General features: G+C 38.0%; 1 protein-coding gene across 1 annotated transcript in view; it reads left to right on the top strand.

Annotated features, from left to right (window-relative positions):
* The first annotated feature begins 9,376 nt into the window (after positions 1 to 9,376).
* The window catches only part of INSR (insulin receptor), a 98,911-nt gene continuing 90,907 nt past the window's right edge, over positions 9,377 to 17,380 (top strand). Inside the window, exon 1 of the mRNA XM_014063092.2 lies at positions 9,377 to 9,899. Coding sequence (XP_013918567.2) covers positions 9,809 to 9,899 — 91 coding nt within the window. The 5' untranslated portion in view covers positions 9,377 to 9,808. The remainder of the gene's footprint in view (positions 9,900 to 17,380) is intronic.

Raw genomic sequence — 17,380 nt, 5'->3', positions numbered from 1 at the left:
AGGTGCAATCCCTTCAGGGAGAGGAGTGTCGCCGCCTTTGCTGTTCACACACAAGCTGCTACTGTGGTTGTGCTGTAATTCCTGAGCCTGTTCCCCCTGTTTCCTACCCCCCACCCCGACCTCCCCAGTTAAGAAGTGCTGACTTGCAGTCGGCTCATTAAGCTGTAGATGAGGCTGGCAGTTAACCCGAATTGCCTTTATGCTTGTTGCATGGTCAGCTTCCCTGTCACAACTTGCACAGTTACAAATTGGTGGTAACTCTGATGTATTTTATTCTCTTGCAAGTTGCAGGCAAGAGGCTCTTCGAGGTAAACCTTGAGAAAGGGAGCTTTGCGACTCTCCTAGCGTCATAAACATATGGTAAGATCATGGAAATGTCAACCCCGCTGGATCAGAATGCAACTTTTGGCCTTCGCTAAGATAAAAAGAGCCTGACACCAGATCAAATCTTGGTCCACTGCAGTTGGGTAGCCAATGAATTTAAATTAATAAAAAGCCTGTATGTGTATCTGGATCGGCCGTTTTCTAGGGCAATATTTTCCACGTAGCTATTTTGAGAGGTATGGACTTCAACTCCCAGTATACCCCAGCCAGCAATGTAGCCATCGCTTCTGCTGGCTGTGTAAAAGCTGTCTGGGTTATTCTGGGAGTTGAAGTCCACACCTCTTAAAATGGCTAAGATTAGAAACCATGCCCTAGGCCTGCAGAGGTCAATCGCCATCACCTACCGGGGACTGATCATGAAACCTACATGCCACCATGCGTTCTATTGCTGTGTGATGATTCTCCAGAATTTTGTTTGCTTTGGCAACTTGGCTTCTGCCATTTCCATTTTTGCTATTACTGTCACAATAGAGGATCTTGATATTTCCTGTCTAAGCCGAAGAAGCTTTGGGAAAGATTTTCCTTCTTTTATAATAGACCAGGATCGCCATCCTTCCTGCTGGTTCCTATCAGTAGCTAGGAAGGGTGAAGTTGGAAGGTGATGCAGATGTGTTTCCAGGGTCAGTGCTTGCCAGGAGGTTTGGGAACAGAGGAACATTATGTTCCAAGCTTTCAGTTATGGAACACGTGACGAACAAGGATATCCTCTGGTTTAGGGAGTTAGATTTAGAAAGTGGAGGTCAGATATAATACAAAACTGGAACATCAATATTGCTATATCTTTCCGGAAGCATCCTTGCCTCAATACTGAAAGAAAGTCAAGTCTTTGCAAAGTCCGCCCATCATGTATCATTATATTGAATTGAGATTGTTTGTGGAAATCCAACTGATCCCCCCGGATTTAATCTGGTGATTTTGCACCCATGGTTGTAAAAGTGACATTTGTAGATTCTTAACCCTGCAACAGGCAAAAGGACGGCAATGAAAGTTTTGCATATATTAGATTCCTGATTAAATGGGTGAAGTCAGGCATTCAATAAGAAACAAAAACCTCATGTTGATGAGGGAAACAGCAATAAATCAAAAGAAAAAGAAAAGTGGGAAATCTCAAAAGCACCTTGTTACTTCCATGATTTAATAGTTGTACTAAAAAAAATGGAACCGCCCTAAACAGGGGGAAATGTTAGTTATTATTAGATGTGGCATGGCAATTGCCTTCTTCCCTCCTTACTGCCAAGACGGCCCATTACATCTGACCTCATGGGACTTAATAGCAATGAAATGAATCAGTTTCATACATTCAGTGGCTACTGGCTCCAAACCATTGTATAGTCTGTTATCTTGAAAACTGTAATAGTTTTGTGTGATCTTAGTTACAGTGGGAACGGATGACAGTGTCAAATCTCAAGGGTGGTGGTCAGCTTGATGGATAATGGGTTGTTTTAGAAAAGAGAGCGAGAAATCTTAAGGTGGAAATTCAGGTATCATGAAACTTGGGCAGATTCCTAGACCCTAAGCACGTTGACAAAAATATTGTTATTTCTCATGTGCTTGTTTTCTAGGGGATTGGGATGGCTTGCAGCTCATTACTAAAGCTAGCCTCAATTCATGCTATGAGAAACAAGAAAAATTTAACCCATCTAAATGATACTCCTTGTTGTAGAATCAGAGTTGAAAGTAAAAGCTGCTCAACTGTGTAACTAAAAATGGCAGGGCCCCTTTCATTGTGTATGTTCAGAGAGAGATTAGACAGCTATTTGTTGGGAATACTATATTTCGGAGTCCTGTACTAAGCAGGGGGCAGGGACTTGATTGCCCAAATGACTGCCAGTTCTGATTTTATGAATCATTTGGCCATTGAATCCAACTACCTTGATCCATTCAAGAATCCAAAGTCAGTAAACCATTTTCTGCAATTGTCTAGTGTGTACTATTGAACAGCTCTTTTTCTAAGATTCATTCAAAATATTAACAAATATTATATGTCCTGGCACTGGGATGATGGGCCAGGTCAGGAGTCCTACAATTGTTGCTCCGAGTATTTAAAATTAACTACTTTAAGTCTGAGGTGCTCACTCCATTCTACTCAGCTTTAATTTCCCATAGCTTGAATTCATTGTGATTGTGTCTATATTTTCCATATGGAATATTAAAAAAAGATAAAAAATATTTATCTTTTACTGTTTTCCTTCACCCTCTGAAAGAAAATTACAGTATCAAGACAAATTAGGAATTTCCTGGATGAAGTAAATTGGCAGAATTTGTCTCCCAACATATATCAGCATAAAGGAAATTTTTTTTATCACACTTTAAAAGACCTGCCATTTATTCAAAGTAAAAATCACCACATGTTCTTCATTGGACAAGGCAACACCTTTTTCTAATTCTTCTGCTTATTATAAACAACTTGTATTTTTTAGCTGCTGGTTTCTGCTACAGTTATTATTTTGCCTTTGTACACTAATAACTGAAATTCATGTTATTTCTCATACTCTGAGCATTATTGGATAGTAAAATAAAAGTTATAAACTCTGCCAATGTTCATTTTGATTTTTCAATACTTCATTAGATGAAAATGCAGCACTATTCTTGTTTTCCTCTAAAATGTACAAACTATTATCTGAGATCTTTGTATTACACCTTAGGATTGTTTGAAATCTTATTAAAGCTTGTCAAATTTCAGCTAAACATAATTTACTACTCTGTGAAGTGCAAATGATTTCATGTCAGCAGTTCAACAGCCACATAATTCAGACCATGACTCCAGAAACAAATATAGGATCACAGTGTTAGAAGGACTTTGAAGGACTTAGGCTAATCTCCTGCCCAAGGCAGAAGTCCTCATTCCATCTCAGACAAATGGTTGTCCAATCTTTTTATTTGAAAGCCTCCAGGGATGGATCACCCAAACATTCAAGAGGCAAGCTGTTCCACTGCTTAACAGTCCTCACTGTCAGGAAACTTCCCCTTATTTCCAGGTCTCCTGGAATCTCCCTCTTCCATCCATTGCATCTTATTCTACCCTCAGGTGCTATGGAGAATAAGTTAATTCTTTCCTGTGGCAGCTCTTCAAGTATTGGAAGACTGCTATCAGGTCTCCCATCAGTCTTTGTTAAGGTAAACATACCTTATTTCCTTTACCCATTCTTCATAGGAATGAGCCTCCAATCCCTCTTTTACCATATTTGTTGCCCTTCTCACTTTTTCTAGGGCCTCAGCATCTTTTTTTGTACAGGTAGTCCTCAACTTACAATTGGGCCCAAAATGTATGTTGTGAAATGAGAAAATTGCTCCATGCTGTGACTTTTCTTGCAACATTTCTTAAGTGAATCACTGCAGTTTTCAAATTAGTAGCATGGTTGTTAAGTGAATCTGATTTCCCCACTAACTTTGCTTGTCAGAAGGTCACAAAAGGGGATCATGTGACTCTGGGACACTGCAGCTGTTACACGTGTGAGTCAGTTATCAAGCATTCGAGGGTAAAGCATGCGGCCATGGGGATGCTGCAATGGTCACGAGTGTGAAAAATGATGTCACTTTTTTTAGTGCCGTTGGAACTTTGGTCATTAAATGAGCTGTTGTAAGTTGAGGACTACCTCAATTGTGACCAGAACTGGGTGCAGTGCCATACAGAGCAATATTATCCTTTCCCTTGACCCTGATACTATCACTTCGTTATTGCAGCACAGGATAAAGCAACCTTATTGGTAGCTGCGGCACACTGTGATTCATAATTAAGCAACAGTCCACCGGGATACCTAAATCCTTGTCATCGGCATTACTGTTGACCCAATTACTGCCTAATATGTTCTTATGCACCTGGTTTTGGATGCCTAAGTGGACGACTGCATCTTGTTGATTAGGCCCAATGGTCAACTCTGTCAGGTTTCTTCTAAATCTTAAACTTATGTTCCAAAGTGCTAGCAATTCTCCCTAGCCCTATGTCATCTGCAAATTGGATTAGCACCTCTTCAATCTTCTCATCTAGGGTATTTATGAAGATGTTGAAGAGCACTATGCTGAAGACAGAGCCTTGAGGATCTCCACTGCATGCTTCTCTCCACATAGATATAATTCCATTAAGGACCACCTCCCTCAAGAGTTGGTTAGCCAACTGCAAATTCATATTGTAGTGGTGCTGTTGGTTCCATATGTTGCCAAGAAGTAGACTGTGGTTTGCTTTCATCAAATATCTTACAGATATCCAAGTGTGCTACATGCACAGCATTTCCTTCACCCACTAATTTAGTCACTCTATCAAAGAAGGCAGTAAGATTTGTTTTGCATCACCTATTCTTAAACCCATGCTGGCTTCTAGTAATCACCTTGTTCGTTTCTAGGTGCTCAAACCTGCTGCTTGATTGCCTTTTCCAGGATTTTCCAACAGGCTGATTGGTCCGTAGTTTCCTCAATGATCTCTCCCATTGACACAATAAAATTAGCCATCAATTTGCAGCATTGTTTCTTGTTCCAATGACTGGAAAGATAGATGAGAATGCCATAGACTTCCTGTCTAGGTCAGTAAAGATTATAGTGATAGTTATAGATGTTCTTTCTTACGTGCTTCAATACCATTTGGATCAGCTAAACCTTGGGAGTTGTTTTCCCACACCCCTGTTCTTGGCTGACAGCATACTATTCAAACCGATACTCTTAAGAATTTGAACAAAACACGTTACTTAACAAATCATCCTGTTATAGCCTACAAATGTGAATACAGAATTAGGAGAATAAAGATATGGCAACTGTTTCCATTAGTTGTCAGAAAATAAATTATAACATACCAAATGCAGCATAAATGTCTAAGGATTCTGTTAAATGCAATAATAGGGAGCTGGTTTGTTTTTGATCTAGTATGTCAAATGAACAGTGTAACTATTGCCACTGTAGTTCGTAAATCTTGGTTTATAAATCGCTACCAAATGTCCAACTTTTTCTGGGTGGAATATAGATATCCTCTCCCTTTTAAAAAAACGACCTTCAAGGATTGCAGGAGATACATTGATCAAGGGGTATTTGGAATTTTCAGTTCTTTTTAAAACACATGGAGAGTTTTTTAAATCCTAAAACAGATGTACTAACTCTGGAGTTCACCACCACTATTGTTACAGTTTAAAGTTAAAGTTTTCTCTTTAACACTAATTCTAAGAGTACTGCACTAGTTGCCCATGGGCTACCAGGCACAATCAAGATGTGGATATTAGTCTGTAAAGTCTAAAGGACCTAGACCACAGGTGTCAAACTTGAACAAATCATGTGACGTATTATGTCATATCTTGCCTTTGCAGAGCAGGGGTGGGCATGGCCTGAGTGTGATGCGGCCCATGGGCCGCTAGCTTAACACTCCTGATCTAGACGAACTCCAGAGAGTCCTCAACTTACAACCATTTCTTTAATGACTGAAGTTACAACGGCACTGAAAAAGTGACTTCTGACTAGTTCTCACATGACTATACAGCATCCCCCATGATCACATGATTAAAATTTGGATGCCTGGTAACTGACATGTATTTATCACAGCTGTACGGTCTCTGGGTTATGTGATCACCATTTGCAACCTTCCCAGCCAGCTTCTAATAAGTCAATGGGGGTGGGGGGAGCCAGATTAGCTTAATGACTGCATGAATCACTTAACAACTGTTGTGATCACGGGTGAAATCTACTTACCTTTGCTACCAGTTTGCAAATGTGAGCGCGCACCATCCCTGTGCATGCGCAGGACCTTCCGCGTGTGCGCAGAGCATAAAAAAAGGACGAGATGACATCTGGGCAGGTGGGTGCAGCCTGCTACCAAGCACCTGCAAAGGTAAGGAGAAGAGCGAGGGAGGGAATCCACTGTGCCACGTGATTTAGATTAGCTAGAAAGCAGGAAATCCTGCTTTCTAGCTAATATAAATCATGTTTCACAGCTGATCATTGCAAATACCGGTTTGCCTGAACGGGTAACATTTTTTTACTACTGGTTTGGGTGAACTTATAGCTTTTTTACTACTGGTTCAGGTGAATCACCCCTGGTTGTGATTCACTTAGCAACTGTGGCAAAAATATATATATATCATAAAATGGAGCATAACTCACTTAACAACTGCCTTGCTTAACATTGGAAATGTTGGGCTCAGTTGTCCACTGTGACAATTATGCATGTCTCTCCAAAGAGAAGTTCAGCTGTCCACTTTTGGAAAACAAATGAGAACATTTTTGCACCAGGTACTTAACAAGTTCTGTAAGTGGACAACAAATACAGATAGTCCTTGACTTACAATAGTTCATTTAGTGATCGTTCAAAGTTACAATGGCACTGAAAAAGTGACTTTTGACCATTTTTCATAGTTGCAACCTTTGTAGTGTCCCTATGATCATGTGATCAAAATTCAGATGTTTGGCAATTGATTCATACTTATGACGTTGCTGTCTCTCAAGGTCATGTGATCACCTTTTGCAAGCTTTTGACAAGCAAAGTTAATGGGAAAGTTAGATTGACTTAACTGAGTTACTAACTTATCAACTGCAGTGATTCACTTACCACTTGCCACTTCAGTGGCAAGAAAGGTTGTAAAATGGGACAAAACTCACTTAACAAATGTCTCATTTAACAAAAGAAATTTGGGGCTCAATTGGGGTCGTAAGTCGAGGACTACCTGTACTCCCAAGACCAGATTATTTACAAGTCTGTCTTTTATTTCTTTTTTAAGTATAATCTTTATTGTAATTGTACTTAAATACAACAAAATTGGTTTTTTCCTGTTATTAAAAAAATTAACTTTTTCTATTTTTAAAATTTATTTTAAAGTATTGCTTTTGTTATAACAGTCACCACTAATCACTTGACAGCCCAAACCGGTGCTGACTCACTAGTATGACCTGCACAAAATCCTGCTTGAAATGGACCAGTGAGATTCTTTACTGCTAGGTAAATAAGAACTGAGAAAGGACAACTCGCCCAATAACCTAGCACAAAATAAAACAGAAGATACTCGATAAGAACTAGAACAAATCAAAGCATCTCATGAAGGGATTTTAAAAGAAAGTGAAGATTTAGGTATCTTTCAGAGGTACATTTCAAAGAATTTAGAAAAATGACTGTCATAAGATAATAAGTCTAGTTAAGAATTGTAGAAAAGGAAAAAGTTATTAAAGGGAAAGAAGAAAAAAGTTTCAAATAACTTCTCAAACTTACCAGGTTACCAGTAACTAGGAAAAAAAAAAAACTAGAAAAATCTGGGGTAACAGAAACAGCAAGTACCAGTAAGCCTTGGAAAGGAACAGAAGCCTAGAGTGCTTAATTTCTTCGGAAATCATTGCATTAAACATAGAGGAACTTTAAATAGCAGTACGTAATAAATACAAGACATTGCAAAAAATGTCCGGGGGACTTGGCTTGAACACATATGAAATTTTGGCTTATTCCCATATGGCAAAAAATGAGTAGCAGCTTTATGAAAGGAATGACTATTGACAGCAAATAAGTATTTTCTATTTTTCCGCTCTAGTTTATCAAGATGAGTTTGAAAATTTTATAAGTTCGGTGTCAGCCATGGATGAGAATTATTTTTTCAAGTTGATTTTTCAAAGGGTGGAATCAAAAGATCAACATGGCTCAAATGGCCAAATTAAAAGCCATTGTCAGCCCCTCAGGAGATTCAACATCAGATGAAGTCAATTGAGAGGAAAGAAGAGCCAATAATAGCCTGCCATAAAATGAACATAGAGAGAAGCAAATCAATATGGTCAAAACGGTTGATGAGTTGGAAAGGCATGCTAGGGCTTAAAAGCTTACAATAAAATGGTCAGATTGGGTTTCTTTGAATAAAGAAATTATGAAATTTCAGCTGTAAATTCTTAGTTAAGTTCAAAATGTTGTCCTAGAAATGAGCATGAGAGTTTCTAAGAGCTTTAAATCAAAGTTTAGTGAATATCCTTACTTAAATTAGAGGAAATATTGGGGTACTAACTTCCCCAAACATCAGTACCTGGGCATCTAGCCTTAACACTCAAGATTCATGAGGACAGTTGCTCAACAAACCAATTATTAGGGCAAAGTGGATGAAATATAATAGCACTTTAACAATGGGAATAATCTCATTTATTAATCTCAGTTAATGGGAATTTAATCTGAACAACTAGGAATGCGAAAGATAAATGTCAAGGGATTTTTTTTGAGATATAAGTTTGCAATGTGGGGAGGAACTTCCTATTATTTCCATTCCGTTTGAATTTACAAAATGTAGCATTAAATTAAGGGAGAGACTGCAGGATAGTGGCAAATACGGAAAAAAGATAAAAACCAACCAAACAAAAATCCTTATTCTGTTGCTTTTCTTTCTAAGGGGAAGCACAATTAGTATCATGAACATCCCTAAACAAATTGATAGCATCTTTCATTATGTTCTGTGGATTCAAAAATGCAACTTTCCCATACAAATTAACTTGTAATATCCATGCTATTCTTGTTAAAAATAATGTTTCCCTTCCCATTTTAATTAATCATCTCTTATACTTGTTTTTAATCTGTTCTAGTTTAACCACCCTTTTTGGCCATCCTCTCAAACCCATTTAATACATGTTTTCACACCCTTTGCTATTCCCTCTCTGTAATTACCAATTTAACACCCACCCCCCTTCATTAATTGCTGCCCTATCAATGCGTTGACTGGTCTCTAAATGCGTCTCTAATTAACCTGCCTCTCTTGCGATTAAATGCGTTACTATATAAACCCACCCAGCCTCGTTTCCCAGTCAGAGGTTGAAGCCCCTCGAAGAAGCGCGGGTGTTCTCCCTGCCTGGGACTGTCACCGTCCCCCCGCCTTCCCGTCCAGGACTCCGGGATCCGCTTTTTCCCTCCCGTCTCCAGGGCTGCCCGGCTCATAGCTGAGAAAGGGGAGGAGGAGAGGAGGAGGAGGAGGAGGACCAGGACCCATCAGGCCCGGCCCTTCGCCGCGCCTCGTTGCTCTTCGCTTCTCCGCCCTACGCTCCGCCACCGCCGCCGCCGCTGCGGCTGCTGCTTGTTTAGCGGGGGTGGTCTTGGCTCTAGCGGGCGGCTTCGTGGGTTGTTGTTGTTTTTGTCCCCCGCGAACCGCGAGGGAAAGGAAGGCGGGGGAAAGGGCACGCACGGCTGGGCGCGCTCGGCGGCTGGAGGAGGCGCGGCGGCGGGGCTGTTTTGTTCACCGCCGACGGACCCACCGACCGACTGACCGACTCAAGCAACGCCGTTCAGCGCTCCTGTCAGTCGCTGGCGGGCGCGGGTAGGAAGCGGGCTCCTTCTTGCCCTCGTTGGCGGGTATGAGAAGGCCCCGCCGAACGGCAGCAGCAGCAGCAGCACAAACGGCGGTCCTGCAGAGCCTGACGCAGAAGCGGGCCCGGAGCCTCGACTGCTCCTGACAGCGCAGCCCACGGGCGCCGCCGCCGCCGCCGCCTCCACCTCGCCATGCGTCCCTCGCGGTGGTGGTCGGGGCCGGCCCTGGCTTTGGCCTTGGCCGTGGCTCTGGCTGGGATGGGCACCTGGAGCCTGGCCAAGGGTGAGTGCCGAGGAAGAGGAACGGGGGTCGTGGGGATTCGGGGGTGATGTTTTTTTTTCTTTTTAAAGCCGTGGTTTGAATAGTAGAAAGAGCGCTAGAGAGGAGGCAGTAATATGCATGCATGTCTTGTTGGTTTGCGTTGCTGTGGGGCAGCCTTCATATCACTTACTTGGGGTGAGGTTATTTGAAAGCGCTTACCTAGGACTGCCAAAGGTATGTCTCTTGGTCAATAACTTGTTTGTCGGTGCAAGAACAAGTGATCTCAGCGGTGTCTGAGGGATGTCTTGTCTGTCTGTCTGTCTCACTCATCTAATCTATCTATCTATCTATCTATCTATCTATCTATCTATCATCATCATCTATCCCTATCTCTTATCTAACCTATATATCTCTTATCTGTCTATCATGTAGCCCATCCTAACACATGTTTACCTCTCCCATCTTACCTAACTTTGGGAGGTATAGAGGGATGCTTTGGAGTTTTGCCTTACAGTCAGATTTAGCAATAGCAATATAGCACTTAGACTTATATACCACTTCATAGTGCTTTTAAAGTCCTCTCTAAGCAGTTTACAGAGTCAGCATCTTGCCCCCAACAGTCTAGGTCCTCATTTTACGGAAGGATGGAAGGCTGAGTCAAGTTAAGTTAAAAACTAGGCACATGTGTGAATATAGTAGACCATTTCCTTAATGGGAGCGTGCTTTGAAGTTTTCCAGTGAAGTGTTTTGTCAGTGCAATGGTACAAATAGTTACAAAAGTCGGAGGACCTATTGAATGAGAGGCTAAGGCTGGGTTTTCTAGTCTGTTTTTTCTCCAGAAGTATTTGCTCTGAGGCTTCTGAGGATCTTTTATATTATTATTATTTTGATCATTTTAACTGTAACAATTGTATTGGCAATTTAGTATTACTTACCAAAGTGACTGGATGAGTCCTATGTGTGCCTCTTTTGGCTTCCTAAGTAGAATGTGATAGTAATATGGATATCATATTCTCAATTTGTGAGTTTTATGGTAAAAAATCTTATGACAGTTTGACAACTAATTTATTGTACTTTATAGTAGTTCTATTCAATGCAGTTTATAGAGATTTCAAACAACTCAAGGTGTCTTAACCAGAATAATAATATTTTATATTTTATAATTTAGTGTCTTTTACTAAGAATTATTTAGTGTGAATCTCCTTCAAGCTTTTTCAAGATAGACAAAAGTATATTCTTCTATCTTTTTTTCTATCAAATAAAATTTACTGTGTAAATTGTGATTGAATTCTGTAAAAGAATTCCTTTTGTATTTTTGCTACACTAAAATAAGCAGAACTCTTAACAGTGTTTATTGGATAACACCCTGGATGTGTAAGTATACTTATTTATTTCAATATGTTTATACTCTGCTTACCCTCCATAAAACTATTAAGTATTAACTATTGTAAACATTAGTCTTACACACATAAAGGATCATTTAAAACCAGACTAAATCCTCAGTTAGACAAACTAAATAAAATTGCATGTAACATTTTATTCTGAATATTTTTGTCCATAGATATGCTATATGCTATATATACTATTGTATATTTCACACAACATTATTAATATTACTCTTATTTAATCACATTTGTATTCTTAAGTGTTTTCTTAGGATTCATATTTGGGACTTTCAGTGGTATCTAGTTCAAGCATCACCTTTTTTTTTCAAGAAATCTCCTGGCTTAAATGAAATAATTTTAAAAATGTTACATTATAGTCCAGAGTAGTTCACTTGGGGCAGGCGGTATATTTGTCATCCAAGGATGCTAACAACTGTACTGTTAATACTATTGTTGATAGTGACTTGGTTGCATTAATATTTATGACATTTTATGGTAAAGGAGCATTCTCTGTTTCCAGGCTCTTGCATTTTCTGGGTAAAACTGGCTACAGGGGTGAGGCATGCATCTCTCTATATCTTTTTCTACTGCTGAAGAACATAGTTGATGATCCACTTGGTGAATGTCTATGGAGATTCTCAGTTGTTGGGTTTTGGTTGTCACAAAGGTGCTTTCTTTCAAAAGGCAACTGGACTTTCTTCAAGCCAAACAAGTTGCCTTATGAAAGAAAGCACCTTTGTGTCCACTTGGTAAGCATAAACCAGAATTAAATTATAGCAGTAGCAAAATCACATCTTGCTTTTCTTCTTCTTTCCCCTGAACACCAGGAAGGAAGAAGCAAGAATATAAGATACATCTATAGCTCTTTAGGTTGTGTGAATTTTATTTTAAATTGTGTGAATGCACAGATATATATTAAACAAAAGCTGAGGTCCCCATTTTGCAGCTTGGACATAAGGTGGCTCAGAAATAGAAAATTACATTTGTGTGAAGTTGCAGTACTGGTTAAGAGTTCAGTAATGTTTTCTGTGAAGTAGTGAAATTATTAAATTTATTTTAATAGCTGTGATTATTATGATGTCTGTACATGTACTGTGCCTGTGAATGGAATTAAAGCCTTTTGCAGTTTTATTGACTATTTTCCAGCCATTTTTCTAATAAATATTTCAAGGATTAGTAAAAGTAAATAGTATTGAAATGGATTACGCCCATAAAGCCATAGAATTATTCCATTGAAAACTTGTTCTTTTATAGGTCTGCAATCCTCTTTTTGTCTCAGTTAGCTTCCTTGCCTGTTATAATGATTATAAATGTTCTACTGTAAGGAAGGAAAAGGTAGATTTGCTTGTCACAATGGAGCAGCAAATTGTGTCTCCCAAATAAAGGAAGGGGGTGTGGTGGCTCAGCGGTTAAAGACACTGAGCTTGTCAGCTGGAAACCTGACAGCCCAGGTTAGAGAGCTGAGCGCTGCTTGACAGGGTGAGCTCACATTACATGCTCCACCTACTGCCCTCCTAGCAATTTGAAAACATACAAATGTGAGTAGATAAATAGGCACCACTTCAGTGGGAAGGTAATTGCATTCCATGCACCTCGGCATATTGTCATGCTGGCCCCATGATGATTGAAATATCTTTGGACAATGCTGGCTCCCTCAGCTAAGAAACGGAGATGAGCATTGTACCCTAGAATCCGACACATCTGGACAGGGGAAACCTTTACCTTTATAATATCAACTACTGTAAACCTAAACCACTGATATAAGAAATACGTGTTATGGGGCTTTTATTTCTCTACCGGTAAAAATTGCCTCCATTTTCTGGTTTCCTTGGTTTGCATTGTGTTTAGAAAAATGAACCATTTTTCTATGAGAAATATATTTGGCAATGTTAGATGGGACTAAAGCTATTTCTTCTACGAATTTAACTTAGAGAATTTTTGCATGCTGTGAATCGCATTGGGTAAAAAATAAAACATGGCCTTTTGCATGGAGAGGCCTACTATTTCAAGATGAATTTTTTTTTTCCTAAAGAAAAAAAACTTTGTGAGTTATGGAGAGAAAGTTCAAGGTCCCAAGGGCATTTGAATATGATATGGCTGTAGTTCTTTTGGCACTTTGTTGTATTTCAGTAAGGGAACCACTTTGTCCCCAATGTAAAGAAAATATTAAATCCAAATTTGTATGTGTATGTATACACATACACACACAGATACACACAGACAGACAGACAGACAGACAGACAGACAGACAGACATTACATTTTATGTTGGCTGTTGAAACATTTCACTTAAGGTTAACTACAATAATTTCTGTGCTTAACCAGGCTTTTTGGATCTACCACTTTTAATGTTTTGCCACAAATATTTTGAAATGGGTCCTAGTTTCTCCTTCCCAGTGTTTTTAATTTGCCTTCTGCATCAGGTTCTAAAAGGGTTTCTCTCAAATGTGGCATTGGGAACATGCAGAGGTATAATTGTACAATCCCTGTCTATATATTCAGAACTGGCTATATATAAAATAGGGAGTCAAAATGACACTTTGCCAGAGAGGTTATGTTAGTATTCTTTTATGCAAAGTGCTGGTTGGCATTCTGGGTTTTTGAGTTGTGCCAAGAAAACACACAGTTCCATCTTGAGGGTTGTCTATCTCTCTGTGAATACATACACAAAAACAAATATTTTACAGCATTTGCTAGCTGGTACAAAGTAACTTCTTTTTAATGTAGTAAGTATTAACTTTAAATAAACAAAATATGTTTGTGGGTAGGCATTGGCATTTAAGCAAAATGAGGTAAATGAAAGAAACCTAAACAAGTTCCTGCAGAAAATAATAGTAGTACTACTGTAGCATTTGATGGCAGTTTATTAACTGAATTAGATTTATCTGTTCTATGTTGGAGTTTGGTATTTTTCCCCAAGCAAATATTAAATTTCTTTCTAAAACTCAAAGCCTAAACTAGTCAACAGTCTTTCTCTAGTTTCTACAATAATATCATAAATGTAATTCTTTAAATAAAAAATTAGATAATAAGATGTTTTCCAACTTCAAAAAAAAAACCTTGTGTATGGAGAAAAGTCTTGATAGATCTAGGCTTAAATTTGAATTCAGCTGAATTATACTTCTTCCAATATTAGGGTTTTAATTATTAAGGCTTTGAAATATATTAATGGAAAAAAATAATAACAGTCAGGCAATATGCTTCTCCAAAGGTTTTAATGACTAGGGTATTTGTTTGTAGCTATAGTATAGTTTAATAAGAAGATATTATTTTCAGATTACAGAAGGAAAGTATAAATGATCAGATGAGCAACTTGCTTTCTTAAAATAATTCCTTATTATTTTAAGCATTTTGGATTGCCAGTGAACTTGCCCTGATTTTATTTGAATTAAATGAAGGATATGCAGCTTAACCTGATGGTATTTGCTGGCAGATGAAATTATAAATATCTTTCTCCCAGAATATTTAAAAAATAAATAAAAAGGTATGCTTTGAGACGTATTGCAACTTTATGCTCACCATATCAACGTTTTTCTTCTGTTCATGGCCCTGAGGTCTTCTGTTCTCCAGTGCTCCCCATAAAAAAGCCAAACCTTCATGTGAGTCATGAAGGATTCTTATTCAGATTATTTACTGTAAACATACACTTACATTCCAGAATTGCCCCAGCAAAGTGCTATTTTGACTTTATTCTTTGATAGCTGAAGGGTATACTATTAAATTAGCTTATATAATAATTTGTGTCCCTCCTCCTTTCCTGGTTTCATTCCATGACTTTCTGGGGCTATTTACTTCTTATAAGTTGAGCTGTATTGGCAGACTTTGAACTGGATTTCATTTTATACCCAAGACTGGAATATTGGTAATTGCTGTTATCTTTGCTGCAGAGATGTTTTGCGGCTGATTCTGCTTCATTTGGTTCTTATAGTTCAACATTTCTATACAGCAGAGAGGCAAACTTGTAAATAAATTAAATAGGTTTTGCTCAAGGTTTAGAAAGTGAGCTGAGCTGAACTTTGCATTAGATGAGTTAACCAGAGCTGTTTTGCAAGCATATTGTTATTTCTGCTATTTGAATTGGATTGGCATTTTGGAATTGTTGGGGTTTTGTTGTGTGGCTATCTTGTTCCTTGCACTAGGACAGGAAGCCAGTATTGATATCCTTTGGTTCCTTCAATATGTGAATTAGATTTTCGCTCACTTAAACTTTTGTAAATCTGGAAGACTCATGAAATTGGTCTGTATACCTAATTCAAAGAGTTTACGCAAATAGATTGGGTATAAATTCAATAATAAATTATTTTAATAAGAAATTCATACATTACAGATACAGGGATTTTCATCCATCTTTTTTTTTCATATGGGAAATGTAAGTTAAACCTCATTTTGAACTGCAATAGTTTGGTTTTGATATAAAGCACCTTAGCCAAATAACTTTGTTTGCTGGTTGGTTTATTTTTCTTAACAAGCAAGTATTGGGATTGATCAGGGAATTATGAGCACACTAAGAGAAATCTGTGTTGCCAAGTAATTCTAGAAATATATTTTAAAGGATAGTATTCACATTAGTATTAGCAAATCCAATGAAGACAACACTAGGAAGTTTTTTTTTCTTCAAATTAGAGGACTATTATGGGACTAATTTAATTTTGTAGCTATATATACAGTGTGAAAACATTATGTACCATTGATCCAAAGTACTTATATTATTTATTGATCATGTATGCATTTCTAATATGTACACATAACAAAGTTCAAGTATGTAAAAAAAGTATTACCACATTAAAATAATTACAACGGAATCTAAAAAGGTATTACAGTCATAGGTAAAAAGTTATGTAGATTAAAGTTAAAACATTTTAAAAATAAAAACTCACCCCTTGGAATCAGGTTTTCAGGATTCTAGTACAAATATATAAACTATTACAGACTCAGCAGCACTTAACTTAAAGATTAACTTAATATAAAGGTAATCTTGTCATATAGCATTCAACCAAGCACCTCTTCTATATAATTTAGCTTTCAGTTGTACTTCTGTAAACACATAAAACAAATTGTGCTGAGTTGGATATGAAACCTGAAAGAGAAACAAGCAGATCATGATTTTTTGGGGGTACCTGTATGGAGAGACCCAAAGAATGAAGAATGAAATGGATGATAGCTCACGCCTTTATGTCAAGGCAGAGTTTATCAGAATTGCATGTTCTCATAAGGATTACTTAATTAACGATAATCACTTTCTTAAAAATCATGTTTTCTTTTCTTTCATGCTTCCTAATCCAGTATCAGACTTGTTTATGGCCTTCTACTACTTGCCTTTATAAACTTTAAAAAGAAAGTAAAACATTGAACTTATTCATTACCCTTGAAAGCTGAGCAGAACTGTCTTGAACAAATCCTTGAAGAAAGCACACTCCTTTTATCTAACAAGATATTTTGTTCTGCTAGTGGAGTAGATGCCAACAACATTTCTCCCTAATTATTTAAAATTCCTTTAGTTGAAAGTTTAGCTGTTCTGATGTCCTAATTCTTTACCATCTTCTTGATTGTAAGAAAAGCATTGCGAAGGATGAGGCCAGCAAAACTGATAATGTATTACATTTTCTAATGCCTTCTTTTCTTGTCAGGCCAAGTGGACTGCTGAATTGTGTATTTCTTTTCTCCAAGTCATATTATGGAAGCTTTAGTACATCTGGAAGGGTGTTTTGGGGTGTATTTATGTAAGTTATATCACATACAGTAGTTCAACAGGGATTCCCCCCCCCCCTTTTATCTCCAGTGTAATCTTTAGTATTCACTGGGAATATTCTGTAGTAAAAGTGATTAGTACAATCTTGGTTGTCCCAACCTCTTTTAGAGAGAACTATAAATCATAGATGGTGCTGCCAAAGGATGCTAGAAAAGAAAACCACATCTGTTTCCATTGCCTATCAGCAATTCTGTACTAACTTTCCTGTTTTATAAATAAATTCTTAGAGGGAAATACCTAGTCTTGCTTTTAGGTACTTTAGCAAATACTATGGATGAAATTGACAAGTATAGGTGGTTTGTTATAGGTTTGTTAAAATATTTTCCTTAAGGTTGTCTATTAAGAAAATATAGATGACTTTAAAACAGG

This window comes from Thamnophis sirtalis, unplaced genomic scaffold, assembly GCF_051295495.1.
Source record: "Thamnophis sirtalis isolate CommonGarterSnake01/CBP01778 unplaced genomic scaffold, rThaSir2_p1.2 scaffold_1, whole genome shotgun sequence".
Lineage (NCBI taxonomy): Eukaryota > Metazoa > Chordata > Lepidosauria > Squamata > Natricidae > Thamnophis > Thamnophis sirtalis.
Note: the sequence above shows the minus strand (reverse complement) of the source record. Positions and strands in the feature narration are given on the sequence as shown.